This window comes from Triticum dicoccoides, chromosome 3A, assembly GCF_002162155.2.
Source record: "Triticum dicoccoides isolate Atlit2015 ecotype Zavitan chromosome 3A, WEW_v2.0, whole genome shotgun sequence".
Lineage (NCBI taxonomy): Eukaryota > Viridiplantae > Streptophyta > Magnoliopsida > Poales > Poaceae > Triticum > Triticum dicoccoides.
In genome coordinates this window covers 652913188-652928547 of record NC_041384.1, presented here as the reverse complement: position 1 = coordinate 652928547, position 15360 = coordinate 652913188, and the positions used below count along the sequence as shown (strand labels likewise).

Genomic DNA, 15360 nt, shown 5'->3' with positions numbered 1-15360 from the left:
ACTTTTGCGACAACGCCCCCGTTCCGCAGCCGATTCACCAAACAAACCTTGAAATCGACCCAAGCCGCTGTCCGAGCCGCGCCGCCAGTCTCCGGCGACCCCGAGCCCCAACCATCCCATCTCCGGCCACAGGAGCTCCAGGTACGCTTCCCCTCCACGTTCTCCTCTTTGCCTCGTCCATCGGTTCACAGGTTCTGAAATTCCAGGGTCTGCAACTCTAGGGTTCCTCTCTCCATCTGGTCCTCCGCTACGCCCCGAATCGATGGAGATCAGGGCCCCGCCGACGAGCCTCAGGCTCGCGACGCCGCCCGCCACCGCAAGCTTCCGCCCGGCCGCCCTCCGGACCTCTTTCCTCAACGGCAGCGGTGCGTTTCTCGAGCTCGTGCCCTGCGCCCTCGTCTTTCATGTGCTTTGTGGCAGAGATTGCTGTAATAAACTTGTAGCTGTGGATTCGGTTAGCTAGTTTATAGTTAGTACACCTATGCTAGCGTAGAGGTCCAAATTGGAAGGTTGATAGGCCGAAGGTTTGGGAGATTGTGATTATTGTTTCTTTATGGTTGTGGAACTTGCTCTGAAACGAGCCGGGTTGACCTCCAAATCTCCAATAGCATGTTCATTGAAGCCATTCCATGCTAATTTGCGGTTCCAACTACAAACTATAGCATGTACTATTAAAGCATGCCAGATATTTACATTTTATCATGTCTCTTAATCTTCTTAGCTTACATGCTCAGACAGTCACTGATGCTGGTAACATACATTAATATGGTTGCAGTAGAGAGCATATGGAAGTGCATATTGTAGTTATTTAACGATGAGCCAATGGCCATGTTGATGACCTCTAATTGGCTACATCCTCTGCAGTTTCTCTTCGAGCTGTGCAAGTACGCCAATCAAATGTCAACAGATTTAAGTGCAACGCCATACGGAGTAACCTCTTTGATAGACTAACTAGGGTTGTCAGGGTGAGTAAGGCCATTTCAGTCAATACTTCGTTACACAGTAGCATAGTTTTGTGTTTATTTAACTAAGTGCTTGTGCCTTGTTGGTTTTTCTAGTCCTATGCAAATGCAATTCTGAGTTCATTTGAAGACCCTGAGAAGATCCTAGATCAAGCGGTCTTGGAGATGAATGATGATTTAATAAAGATGCGGCAAGCCACTGCACAGGTTTGTTGTGTTTACTGTTAATCCTAAAATTTCACCAGTTACAGTTGGCTGCCTCTTGTATTGTCAGGTTGTTTGTTTGGATCTCTATGCATATAGATGTAAAATGGAAATACAAGCCTATTGTACAATATTCTTTTGCATTCAACCTGATAACATATTTTTTTTTTTGGGGGAAGGTCTTGGCATCTCAAAAGCGGCTCGAGAACAAGTACAAAGCTGCCGAACAAGCTGATGCTGATTGGTAATGTTAATGTCACGGGAAACTAAAAGCTTACATTTACCCCTGTCATCTGTTTGTTTTACACTCGATGCCATTTTTCTTAAATGTAGGTACCGGAGGGCTCAACTTGCTCTTCAAAAGGGCGAAGAGGAACTTGCTCGTGAAGCCCTTAAACGGCGTAAATCATATGCTGTAAGTATCATGTAGGTCTAGTGTGCTGGATCAAATGTCTGCCCAGTCACACCGTTACTAAAGTGTACATGCAACTTGCTATTAGAAACAAATCCTATTGAATGTTTGCATTATACATGTATGTGCTATATACATCTTATGTCAACTTATGTTAATTCGTATGCTAAATTCATGTTACAGTCTTGTTACGTGTTTGTGTGCTTAGGAAAACGCAAGCTCCTTAAAGGCCCAGCTTGATCAGCAGAAGAGTGTCGTTGACAATCTTGTTTCAAATACCAGGGTGAGTTTGTTAGTTTTAACAGCAGGAATGCTCTTTTCCTGAATACAAATTTGTATTTTTCTGGGACCATGTGTGTCACAGGGCGAACACTATCTATTTGTATTTTTGGCTTTATTTTCAACTTTTTTTAAACATGTATATGTCATTCTGTAGCTTCTTGAGAGCAAGATAGCAGAGGCCAAGCAGAAAAAGGATACCCTAAAAGCCCGTGCTCAATCAGCGAAGTATGCATCATTCATTTGTTGGTTCTGTCTCGGCGCCCATTGCTTCATACTCCCTCCGTTCCAAATTACTCGTCGCAGAAATGGATGTATCTAGAACTAAAATACATCTAGATATATCCATACCTGCGACAAGTAATTCGGAACGGAGGGAGTAGTTTCGTTAATGTGATAATTGGCCTTGATTTTTCTTTAGGACCGCAACAAAAGTGAGTGAAATGCTGGGGAATGTAAATACAAGTAGTGCCCTATCAGCATTTGAGAAGATGGAGGAGAAAGGTATTTCCTCGTTAGTGGTTTTCTCCTACTAGTGTTATTTATTTTGTTAAGTACCCTCTTATTTGCATAGTTAGTATGAACTGATATGGGCATAGGCCAGATGCAAGCTCAAAAGATGCTAGAGTACTCATGGAGAATATCTGGTGCACTGGTGCTTGTGGTGCTACCGGTGCACCGAACTCATATTGCACATTTTAAGATGTTCAAAAAATTATGAAAAAAATTCAGCACATTCACACAACATCAATGTAGATTGTCACAAAATTTCAAGTCAAAATTCGAAGCATGGCTAAAAAAGAGAGAGACAAATTCAGCACTGAATAGTAGATAACATAAGTTGGGCTTTAGATTTGGCCCATTATCACATTGATACCAAATTTGTCATTTTTGTATCTCAAGAAATGTTTTAAATTTGACATGAAATTTTGTGACAACATACATTGATGTTGTATCAATTTGCTAGATTTTTTTTCTGATCTTTTAAAATGTTCTACGGCATCTGGTGCACCGGTAGCACCACAAGTGTTGGTGCACCGAATACATTCCCGGAGTACTCAATCAGCAACCTTAATGACTCAGTAGAGACTCGAACCTCAAAATATGTCAAACTATCAGTGGCCTAATATTCAAATGCATCAGGTAGCAATTAGAACTAGGTAGTGGTGTTTTTTTTCCCTCCATAAGTTGTCACAATTGCCAGCCGCTGTATCATCAAAATGCATCTGGAACTTTTTTTGCTGTTGCCAAAAATCATTTGTGGTTACATTACATATCTAGTTTTCAAGCAGTGGATAGTTTGGCCACTTGCACATAGGCTGATGATTTCAACAGAATCTAGCGTTTTATGATGAATATTTTGATTGACATGTTGTATCATCTCCTATTTGTGTTGTTATATGTATGACCTTTGTAAATTATGTTATAATCTTCTTGCTTGTGTAGTGAATGTTATGTGTCTTCTGTTGGTCGGGAAATTACATGTGCCACTAGTTTCTCTTACCGGGCGTGTTATCAGCGAGCCGACCAGTGATATCTCGTGACAAATTATTTGTACATTTTATTCTTACCAATAGCTACATGTTTTGTGCTGTCAGTTATGACTATGGAATCCCAAGCTGAGGCACTTGGTCAATTAGGAGCTGATGATCTAGAAGGAAAGGTAAATCTGGAGCGTGCGTAGTAACTTCTAAAGATATTCATTGTGGTAATAAGATCTGACCCGCAGTAAATTTCTTTTTTGTCCACAGTTTGCGATGCTCGAGACTACATCGGTGGATGATGATCTTGCACAAATGCGAAAAGAACTGTCCGGGAGCTCTTTGGTATGTCTCGTCGTTTTGGACTCGGAATTATAGTGGTTTTAAAGTTGAAATTGAGATTATGTCTGCTTTTGATCATGTTCCCTTCCTGTTGGGATGTGCACCAAAACACATAGGAGTAGTTGGATATGCAAAAATTAGACCATAACCTGGCTAGCCAACTGTAAATACAAAAGTGAATGTGATATGCCTTTGTTATTCCGTCTGTTCCCTATATAAATACATGACTATGTTTCATGTCACCTACAGAAAGGCGAACTTCCTCCGGGTAGAACCACGGGCAGCAAATCAGGCAGCCCTTTCAAAGACATTGAGATTGAGAAGGAGCTAAGTGAGCTGCGGAAGAAGGCCAAAGAGTACTAGATTTTGCAGGCTTGATGAAATGAAACCACCTAACCGAAGAACCCCAGAAGTTATATAGCCTTGCAGATTTTCAGCAATGTGCATCCGGGGTTCTGAACCCATCAGTGCACTTCTTTTGGTAAAGGTATATACAGTTGTGCGAAGAGTTCTCTCGCAGTTTTCCTGTGAATGGCAGTGTACTTTTTACAGTTATATTTGTCACATAATGCAAATCATCACACCCTTTTCGAGCTTAGCCAAGAGCCCCAGTTCCCCATCCTCGTGCGCCTGACTGTCGTCGATGCTGGGCTTTTCCCGTTGCTGCCCATTCTTTCTAACTGCATTCCAGGGACCATGCGTGCCCTTCTAGAAGGAGAGTGGCATGCCCACTAGAACCGGCCGCAGTTCTGAACCTGCACGGAGCCTCTCATCCATGGGGTTATTTTTTTTTTTTTGACTTGTCTGATCCATGGTTTCTGCCTAGCTGTGAAGTGATCAGGATATATCCGTTTATCCGTCCCGCTGAAAAATGTGCGTTGCACACCAACCACAGCGTCAATTTTTGAAGTCACCAAACCAGGTTTAGGGGAAGATATCAGTTGATACCATGATACGGGCTTCTAGGAGCCCTTGGATCTCAGATCGGACGGCTTCCGGGAGTTCTTAAGCATTTTGCAAGAAAATCATCCGGGAGTCTCAAAATTTCACGTAGGTACAATAAACTCTCGGGAGCCGTCGGATCTGAGATCCAACGGCTCAGAAGCTCGTATCACGGTATCGCCTAAATGTTGGTATCACCTGATCTATTTTTCCCAGGTTCAGATGAAGGAGAAAGAACGAAGGTTGCCCTTGCCACTGTCGGTCGTGATCAGACGGAAGCAGCAAAAGTGCAAAACGACAGGCAGAACGGCGTGTTGGGGAGCACCGCTGTCGCCCAAGGACGCTACACTCCAGCCCATACGGTACGATCCACTGCCATCGCGTTGCGTCGCCGGTTGTTCATCTAGAAGCGGCGACGGCTCACAAGCAACAGCAAGCAGGGAAAAGGAAGCAGCGACAAGAAGGCACACCTCTCTCCTGGACGGCAACACGCTACGATCATTTGAGTGAGAATCAGGGTGCTGGTTTCCAGCACCGAGATGCGTTCGTTTCGGTGAACATTTTTTTAGTCTTTCAGCAGGTGCTAATATATCCGGGTCATGGCCACAACTCACAAATCGCCAAGTACTAGAAGCAGCCATGGCTTTTCTAGCTTTCCTTAATATTCAGCGTGCACGCATCGGCAATGGGGACATACGCCCGGAGGCTGGAGGTGAAGCCTGGCCTTCTCCCCGTAAAATGAGTCGCAGGTGAAAGCGTCAAGGTCCATATGCAATGCTCACATACAATGATACAAAGGCAATAATTGACACCACAATTGTTTTCTTCAACAAAACCCTGCATTCTGCCGCCCACGTCGCTGTGCGTAGACCCGTCCAACTCTTGCAAAGTAGTACTCCGTATTGACCGGGGGACAAGAGAGATCAGGTGGTAAAACTCGGGACGCCTTGCCGGAACCGACGACAGGAATTGGACCGGCACAAGCAACACGCCCGGCTCCATCAAACCAATAAGAGCACGTACAGGCAGACAGCACTGTGCCCCAAGACCGTCAGAAAAGGCGAACCGATTTCGTTGCGTTCTTTTTCATGTGCAGTCGTACTCCCTCCGTTCCAAAATATAGCGCGCCCACGCTTTTCGAGGTTCAACTTTGACCATAAATTTAACCCACGAGACCAACTGCGGCGGGATCAAAAATTATATAATTAAAAACTTTTTTTGAATACGAATTCATTGGTATAATTTTTTCGCCCGCCGCAGTCGGTCTTGTTGATTAAATTAATGGTCAAAGTTGAAGCACGGAAACCGAGGACGCGCTATATTTTGGAACGGAGGGAGTATGATTTAGCATCAATAGCAGGCAGTACTAGTAAGAAGGGCACATGCATCGGACCGGGAGATATGGCCATGTTTGGTTCAGCTTTTATTGACGGATTCCGCTGCCGCGCAGTAGAATCTGAACCAAAGGACGAACCCAGTAGAATTCGATTTCAGAAACCCGCTGTCAAAATCTGAACCAAAAGCGGAAGCAGTCCAGGACATGCTTTCCAAAATCTGATTCTGCTACAGACCAAAATCTGAAAAAGCTGTATCTGCTGGTTTGCTAAATGACCTATATCCTTTTTACATCAGATTTTTCACAGTTGTTTTTCCACAACAAATTTTTCACAACTGCTTTTAGAAATCCATAGGCGAATCAAACAGGGCCTCTTTCACTCTGTTTTCTCTCTATTTCCAAACTGACGCATGTACACAAACCAGTGGTTGGACCGGAACCTACTACTATCATGTGTTTGGATACACACCGTGCATGCGAACATATTAATTGCAGTATACATGGATAGCTGGAATTACCCTGGAAGTCATTGACCGACTTTTAAAAGGACAAACAAACTCTTTCGATGCCATTGTATCCGTCGGGTCAACTTTTATGCTCTGGGCGGATAAACATTGCCACGTGACCCACCAATGCATCTACACTCTACGTGCCCTAGCCAACTACTCCTCGCTGCCGGCTGCCCTGTACATGTAGGAGTACTATGTATGGCATGATCAATAATACGCATCTATGTACATATACGTGTTGAATTATGGATGGGCTTAGGCCCATATAAGAATAAAACTCGATGCAAAAGAAAAGAATAAAACTTCCCAATTTGCCCCGTAAAAAAAATATAAGACACTAATCTCTGGTTAATCTTGAGGCCCATGTATGAGATGGTAGATGGTGCCCATGTATGAGATGGTAGGTGGTTGGAAGTTTAGTCTCACCTTGCTAGTTGAGAAGAGTTGAGACCCCTTTATAAGGGCTGCTCTACCATTTGCCATTGGAAACTTGGGAAGAGGAGTGGTACATACGCGCTCCTCCTCCTCCTCCTCCACGCCTCGACGCGCGCGCGCCGCGGGAATGAGCCGAAGCTTATTTTTGCCGCTCAGGAATGAATTAATTAATCAGGAATTAATTAACGAGTCGCTAACATGTGGGCTGACTTGCGTTGCCGGGATTCGTCGACTCCCTTGCCGGGACCCGCGTATTCGTCGACTCCCTTGCCGGGAGTGGGCCGACTCGGTCGTGGGCCTCGGCAAGGCCCACGACTTTCTTCCTTACGGACTATATAAGAAGGCTCTGGCCAGTGAAGTAACCAAGTTCGGTTCACTCACTCCCTCTCGCGTGACCTAGCCGTCATCTACTGTTCCTCACTCTGTGCTGCCTCCGGCGATCCCATCTCGACGACCGCGTGCACGGCTGGTCGGGAGAGCAAGTGCCTCCGGAACCCTGTCGTTCGAGATCCTGTCTGGGAGAACGGCAATAAGGTTTTTGGGGAGCGTCTCGACGCGACTGCTCCCGATCCGTCCCCAACTATGTTCGCCTATGCTTCCACTACTTCCTCTGCATCGACACCATGCCCGACGCCGCCGCCGCTAAGAAGAAGGCCACGGACGACGCCGAGGCTGCTGCTGCAGCTGCCGCGTTGGCCTGGCCAACCGGAGGGTATGATCTGTTCATCCCTCGTTTACTCATACTTATGCTAGCCGTATATGTGCTGCTCATAGAAGTTTCAATTCTATGTTCTGTACATGCTAGTATGCTTAGGTATCGCTATGAGATGCATACTTTTTATGCCATGCTTACTGTTAACTCGTGGATAAGTCTAATCGGAGAAGTGCTAATATTTCCAACAATACGTAGAGGGTAGAGCCGAGACTTCCATGACACCGCCATCACTGCCCGGTCGACGCTCTACGTACACGTACGTCAATGAGAACATGCACGGCCGGCTTCAATGAGCCCGTCTACGTACATCAATGTATATCTTCTAGACCTCAAGGTATACATGTAGGCGACGCGTATGTGTACAAGCTGTACGTACGGCTGCGCGCGCTGATCTGTTCAGAAGCCGCATCCCGTCTCAGCTGACCGACCGTGGACGCGCGTGAGCCATCGGCCACCCGATTGCGACGACGCGTATGGGTCTGATTATGTTTGACCACATCCGGCCAGGCCAGGACTAGGGGTAGGAGTAGGACTGTAGGTACGAGTTGGATAAGGACACACGACGAGCATAGCGACGCCGTGTAGTGCTGCGTGCACCTACAGGCTACAGTCCTACCGCTACGTAGCGTATGTACGTACGTACGTGCCGGTCTGCCATTCCCATGCATATTTTCCTGCCGGACGTACGTATGCACGTATGTACGGTCCATTCGCAGTTCAGCTTACACGTACGAAGACGATAGCACGCACGCATGCATGCCGAACAGCTACTTCCAGAACTGATCCAACTCGATCGTCTTTCATTGTAAGCACTACGTGTGTCCGCAGTTTGCTGACCCATGCAATCGACGTGATCCAATTCCGACGACCGTACCTTGTCCACGCTGTTGTTTTGGCAGGTCGTTGACGATTTGGATCTTGATTTGCATGGCCATGCATGACCCTCGGAGCCAGTCTAGGCAGCAGCTAGACCAGGGCGGTCGATCAACCCGCCACCTCACCACATGATATGTTGTGCACCCGAATCAATCAGCATTGCATGACCACAACCGGACCACAGATGAAGTTTCCGCAAAAAAAATGATAACAGGAAATCTATACAGCGATGGAAAGCAACTCCTTTCCAGAGGGGGAGAGGTCCCGTGTCCTTGATTTTCTTTTGCACGGTTCACCCGAATCAATCAAGGATCGTACGACGCTCACAACCGCCACACATTGCTGCCCCTGCACACAAGAAGAAATTGAATCAGTTGCTCCGATGAAAAGCACTTCATTATGTCCTCCCCCTCTCGCGAAGAGTATATATAAAGTTTTGTGGAAGACATTATATGCTCAGCGACCCAAACCTTTTCCAGAGAATATGTGCATATAAAATTGCCAGATCAAAAGGTTATCTGGACCCTTGAGACAATGAATGGCATGTGAAGGCATAGTTGAATGAGACCTCGAATCATTGGGCAGGCCAACTTGGCAAACCGTACCCCTGACCCCGACCCATGCATGCATGTATATCATGGATCGACCCATCAGCTCATGCATACCCCCATTCGAGCGTCCATGGTTTTGCCGGATGTAGCCAAAGACACAGGGCGGCATCAGACATCAAAGGGACACATGTTAGGGCGGACCACACGTAACACACACACGGTCGGTTCTTATCCGGAGTATGTAGTATAGATTATCATCAAGCATGATTCATGCGCCGTAGGCGGCACGCTGATTTGTCATTTCTGCATGCTCTCGAGTTGACACCCGATTGGTTCATCTACCAAGCATGCCCCGCGGAGATTCGCAGGGGCACACACCTGCCAACCCCTGCCGTCCACTTGATTTGCCTCGTGAGGTAGTTGAATCCCACACGAGGGCACAGTAAAAAAAAATCCTCAAAAAGCTTTAAGTTTCAACGATAAAACTTATCTTCTTTGCATAAAAAATGCTTAGTTTTCAACAAGTTTCATAGATATAATTTTATGCAAAAAAAATTCTGTCGATCGTAGACACAAAATAATTAATTTTTATCGAACGCTCCTACTAAGTTTTAAACATTGAAACTTATCATTTTTCCCCCGCAAAAGAAAGAAACTTAACATTTTTTTCAAAAGTAGTCAAAATATATTTAAAATGGATCTTAGATGAAAGCGCTGGTCGTGAGAAGCATGAATATGAAAACATAACTTAATATAAAATTTTCATTTAAAACATATAGAACTTTCAAAATCGGAAACCAAAATAAAAACTGAATCCTCATCCCATGTCCCCGGCCCAAAAATGACGACCAGCTTGACGTACTTTCGTCCCCCCAAACCGCCTGTACTGTAGGAGTATGATCGATCAACTGCTAAATCAAGCGTCGCAACGGGCCTCCCCTGCTGTCGTTGGTCTAGGAAACCTTTATCACACCAGACGCCGAAGCAATTCTCAATATACCATTGCGGCGGGGTGGTGGTGCAGATTTCCTAACATGGGCGCATGAGAAATCAGGAAACTACAGTGTGAAAACAGCTTACCGAGCTCTTATGAACCGCAACGAGCAATTAGCTCTAGGTGAAGGGCAGGCTACAGGAGCTTCAGTAGATCAATCACACTTGTGGAAATCGCTATGGTCTCTCAAAGTTGTCCCAAAAGTGCGTGTTTTCTGATGGCGAGTCCTACGGGGCATTCTACCTGATGAGAAAACGCTGCACTACAGGCATATCAGAGATGTTAGTTTATGCAAAGTATGTCAAGCCAAAGAGGAAGATCAGGAGCATGCATTGCTACACTGCTCACATGCCCGACGGTTCTGGGAAGAAGCTAGGTTGGTGTTGGACATCAAACTGCCAAGGCTTCATCCATCCTCTTGGGCGAGCGATATTTTATGCGGCTCAATGTTCAGTGGAAAGGAGCGCGCAACAATAATCACCATCATGTGGTCTATTTGGAGCTCTCGTAACAGGTGCACACATGACGGAGAGAAGTATGATCCGGTGACTTCTATTAGACTCACCAGAGAAGCTTTGGCCTTGCTTGACGTTCCTCAACAGCAGGCAGCTCTCTTGCCAGGTCATGGCTGGAGGCCACCAAAATTGGGTCAGGTCAAAATCAACACCGATGCGCCGTTCGTCACTTGGCCGGAATGAGCGGAGCGGGAGGAGTTGTTCGCTCTAAGGATGCGCTTCTAGGCGTATGGTGTAAACCCTTGCAGGGGGTCACCGACCCGATGATTGCTGAGGCATTAGCTTTGCGGGATGGAGTTATCTATGCAAATCTACGGGGCTATGCACAAGTGATGATGGAAACCGACTGTCTAGAGATCGTTAATCTCTGGAACACTCGCCTCAACAGTCGCTCTGTTGTGGCACCAGTATTTTATGAAATAGAGGAGCTTGCTGCTAGTTTTGATTTTTTTGTAATAAATCATGTAAGCAGATCAGCTAACGGTCCAACACATCTGTGTGCGCAACGGGCATGTAACGTGTCTGTAACCGAGAGCTGGATCTCTGAAACTCCAAGTTTTCTGATCAGTAGCCTCATGGCTGATTGCCCAGCAAACACTTTTGTTTGAATAAAGCTCGAAGTTCTCTGCAAAAAAAAAAGGGCCTCCCCTGCTGTGTCTTAGCATATGCACGTGAGTACGTGACGGTGTACTGATGTGCTGCAGCGAGCATGCATGCAGCAAGCTGGGCACATACGCAGCGCCATGTCCTGCATCTTTCTCTCTCTCGCTACCGTATGGGAAATTCCATGGGAAATACGCAAATACTGTATCACTGCCACTCTGCTACGTTTGGACAACACTAGCTGCTGCGCATTGACTGGTCTCACATAGTCACATGCACTGGCGTCGAGGCATGGCCCTCTCTCGGTCTCGCCCGTCTCCAGCCGGCCAAGGTTCAAAAGCTAGCTACCGACGATCCCATGACTCCATGTCTCCATCCATCCCAACAATGTGGCAAATGCTAAGGGTCTCTTCTTATATGTGCTCTTTGTCCTGTAAAACTCACTTTTTTGCGGAAAGGCCATATGCTAAGGTCAACTCCACCGTGCGATCCTATCCTGTCCGGTCCCGTTCGTTTGGGGTAAAAGGAACAAAAAAGGCGGCCCGGCGCGCGGGAGCAAACGGACTTTTGTCCGCTTTGTGTCCGTTTTCGACCCATCCGCGGCCCAAGTTTGCGCCGTTTTTGGAGTGAAACGGACACCACGCGGACGCGCGGGTCGTCTGCGCGTGTCCTCCCCTGGTCCGCTCGTCGGTGGCACAAGACGGGCCTTTTTCTATCCGCCCCCTCCCTCCCTCCGGCCGCACCCCCTCCACTCTTCCCCACTCTTTCCCTCGCTACCGCCGCCGCCGCTGCCATTGCAGCCGTGCAGTTCGGACGCGAGCTCGCCCAATCCCTTCCCCTCGGCGCCGCCGAGCTACCCAACCACGGCCACCTGATTTGCGCACCCGCCGGCCGGTTTTGGGGTGGATCCGGTCGGTCTTGAGCTCGGCCGGCTGTGGGAGGCCGAGCCGCGCCATGGACAGGCCGGGCACCTCGCCGGAAGGCCCTGGCAGGGCCGCAAGGCCACATGCAGGCAGTGGCTCCTCCTCTAGCCGCTCGGATCTGCACCGTCGGTGGTCCGCCGATAGATACACGAATGGCGGTCGGCCGGGCTCGGTGCTTGCCCAAAAGCTCGCCGGCGCACCGTTGCCACTCATTAAGTGCGACCACTGCCCAAGGATGGTCGTGCGCCGCGTGTCTACAACGCCGGAACATCCCGGATGGGTGTTCATCAAGTGCTTAAAAGATGGGGTATACGCTTTTTTTAGCTTCGGTTTGTGCTCTAGATTTGACTAGTTGTTCTAACTTCAAATTTTGTTGTGTAGAATGGATGCAAGTTTTGGTGTTGGGAAGAAGAGTACATCGATATATTGATAGAGCGAAATTTAGTACATGTTCGTGCACTTTTAGCTAGCATAGAGGCTGTAAATGAGACAAGTGCACTTGTTGCTAGATTAGATACTAGACACGAGACTAGGTGTGAGTAGGAAGCAACATCGACTTCCGGCTTGAAGAAGAAAGGAGGATGCCAGATCGAGCCTTCTGGCTTGAAGAAGAAAGGAGGATGCTAGATCGACCCTCCTCCACAGATCAACAACGAGTGCATTGAGAAGGCCCTAACCCAACTCAAGGGAGCAGTTATGGAAATTGGGTATCTTTTAAAATGTATTCTTATGATTCTTGTTTCCTTTGACCTTTGCTTTACTAGTCAAAATGTGATGATGCATTTTCCATGTACCAAAAATGAATGATGAAATAAAGTTAAGGACTTGCAAAGAAATAATACGCGGACAGGATGCGGCCGGGATGCGTCCGCGTGGTGGGCGCACGGCCATCGCATCCCAGGACACGCCCGGACACGACCCCAAATCCCTACCCAGACGGACAGAATTCGAACAAAACGGGCATCCGTTTGGGGTCGCGTGGTGGAGTTGGCCTAAGTATCACAAGTCCTTGCAAACACACCTTTTATAAAAAAAAAACATACCTTTATAAGTCCCACAAGTCCATGCATGAGAAACGGTGTATTGATGCGCTGCAGCGAGCATGCATGCAGCAGGTTGGGCACATACTCATCGCCATGTCTTGCCACTCCTGCGTGGCTGCGTCTCTCTCACGGGCTACCGCATGGGAAATTCCATGGGAAATATGCAAATATCACTGCCACTCTGCTACGTTTGGACAACACTAGCTGCAGCACACTGCTGCCATTTTTACGTACCTAGAGTAGCTAGCCTGCACATTGACTGGTCTCACATGGTCACATGCATTGGCGTCCAGGCATGGCCCTCTCTCGGTTTCGCCCGTCTCCGTCCGTCCGGCCAAGGTTCAAAAGCTACCGACGATCCCCAACAAATGCTAATCTTTACTTTCGGGGCTCCTGGTTTCCCGCGTGACCGGACCGGATGAGAACAGAAGCAACACGCACGCGTGCGTGTTGTTTCTCCCGTCCCGTGCATGGATCAACGGTGACAACTGACAGACGTTAGACCAGCGACCGTGCGGCACGCACTTTTGTTGCCATGGCACCGTCGGTCGACCGACACATCCACATATTTGTACCAAGCATCAAGCATGGGTACATGAACGGGAGGAGAGCGCCCGACGCTGCACGCAAGAAACCGTACGTACGTGCGCAGAAAACTACGGCCACGATTAGCGCCCATTTGCCAAGTAAAAAGTTTTGTTTGTTTACTTTGGATCGGAGTAGGTGTTTTTTGGTTCGTGTCTCACTGACAGAGTGGTGCGTGCACCAGAGCTCTGCCGCAGTGGCTCACTTTCTCGCCCGGGGCCACGCGGGAATCCAACGAGGACGGGGTCACGCGAGCTTCGCCGTTGCGTTGGCCGGGCATGCTCCGGCGCACGCATGTGTTTTGTTGCTGTTCCGAGACTGGCGGCTTTCCTGTTGCGTACCAAGCGGGACACGTAAAGGAAAGATGGGGCAGGCATGAAAATGCAACCGGTCGCCACAAATGATTTGATCCTGGGAGAAAACTTCTCTCCAACTCCAAATCAAGCATAGTTCTGTTTACCCTAACCAACCAAAACTCTCTCCACTTTTAACTTCTTCCTTTTTTTTATAGAAAACTGTCGATCTATTCATCTACAATCATGGCAGTACAACGAACATCAGAAATAATAAAAATTACATCCAGATTCCTAAACCATCTAGCGACGACTATAAACACTGAAGCGAGCCGAAGACGTGCCGCTGTCATCGCCCCTCCCTTGCCGGAGCCGGGCACAACTTGTTGTAGTAGACAGTTGGGAAGTCGTCGTGCTAAGGTTACATAGGACCAACGCCACAAAACAGCAACCGCCGCCGATGAAGAGAATTTTAGATCGGAAGGATCCAACCTGAAGACACATGAACAAAGATGAACACCGACCAGATCTCGCGAGATCTGCCGGAGACACACCTCCACAGGCCCTCCGACGATGCTAGACACACCATTGGGATGGGGGACTGGCGGGGAGAACCTTATTCCATCTTCAAGAAGCCGTCGTCGTCTCGTTTTCTTGAGCAGGACACAAACCCTAATAAAACTTGAAGAAGCACCTGAAAACGGAGCCCTCCCGCCGGCAAGGACAGGGATCCACCGCGCACCCATGGCCCTAAGGCCACTGAAAACGTGGGAGATCGCCGGCGTCGCCGACGGGAGGCAGAAACCCTAGCTCATTTTCTTACTTTTAATTTCTTTTGAATGGTCACGTGGGGAGAGGTTTCACCTTTTGAACTTTCAATTCAAAGCGAGCCCCCCTATGGTCTATATCAACGACTTCCGGATCTTTGCTTCTACAAACTTATATACTTAACATGCTTGCTTCACCGAGGCGGAGGCCCGAAGGCGGCATCGAGCTTTGCTCACGGGCGCACGTCGTCGGTGGATGCGGAAGGAGGAAGATCTTGTCACCCCTAAGGATTCGGATGTAATTTCATTTTTTTCTGTAACATGCTTGTAAGGGCTTGTGATTAGGGCTGCAAGAAAAGTTCGAGGCTCGTGAGGCGCTTGAGATCAACTCGGTTTTTAGCTCGACTCGAGATCGACTCAAAAATAAACGAGATGAGTTTGAACACTTTATGTAGCCCGACCGAGAAACGAGCCGATCTTAAGGCAATATTAGCTCACTCGATTTTAGCTCGATAGCTCGACATAATATCATTATGTTAAGTAATCATGCCATATAGTAAATGAAAACAAGATAATTTATCTACCATCTATGT

At 47.6% G+C, this 15360-nt stretch overlaps 1 protein-coding gene across 2 annotated transcripts; it reads left to right on the top strand.

Annotated features, from left to right (window-relative positions):
* Nucleotides 1-4278, top strand: LOC119269962 (probable membrane-associated 30 kDa protein, chloroplastic). Of its 2 annotated transcripts, none has more exons than XM_037551910.1 (12): nt 1-141; nt 222-365; nt 865-965; nt 1059-1169; nt 1346-1410; nt 1500-1581; nt 1787-1861; nt 2015-2085; nt 2279-2361; nt 3456-3520; nt 3609-3683; nt 3930-4278. In XM_037551910.1, exons 2-12 carry the CDS (start codon nt 263-265, stop codon nt 4041-4043), a joined length of 945 nt encoding a protein of 314 aa, XP_037407807.1. In that variant the 5' UTR covers nt 1-141; nt 222-262; the 3' UTR covers nt 4044-4278. The 2 variants fall into 2 exon arrangements, with proteins under 2 accessions (XP_037407807.1, XP_037407806.1); XM_037551909.1 differs by having other exon boundaries at nt 26-141; nt 207-365.
* Nucleotides 4279-15360: the final 11082 nt, after the last annotated feature.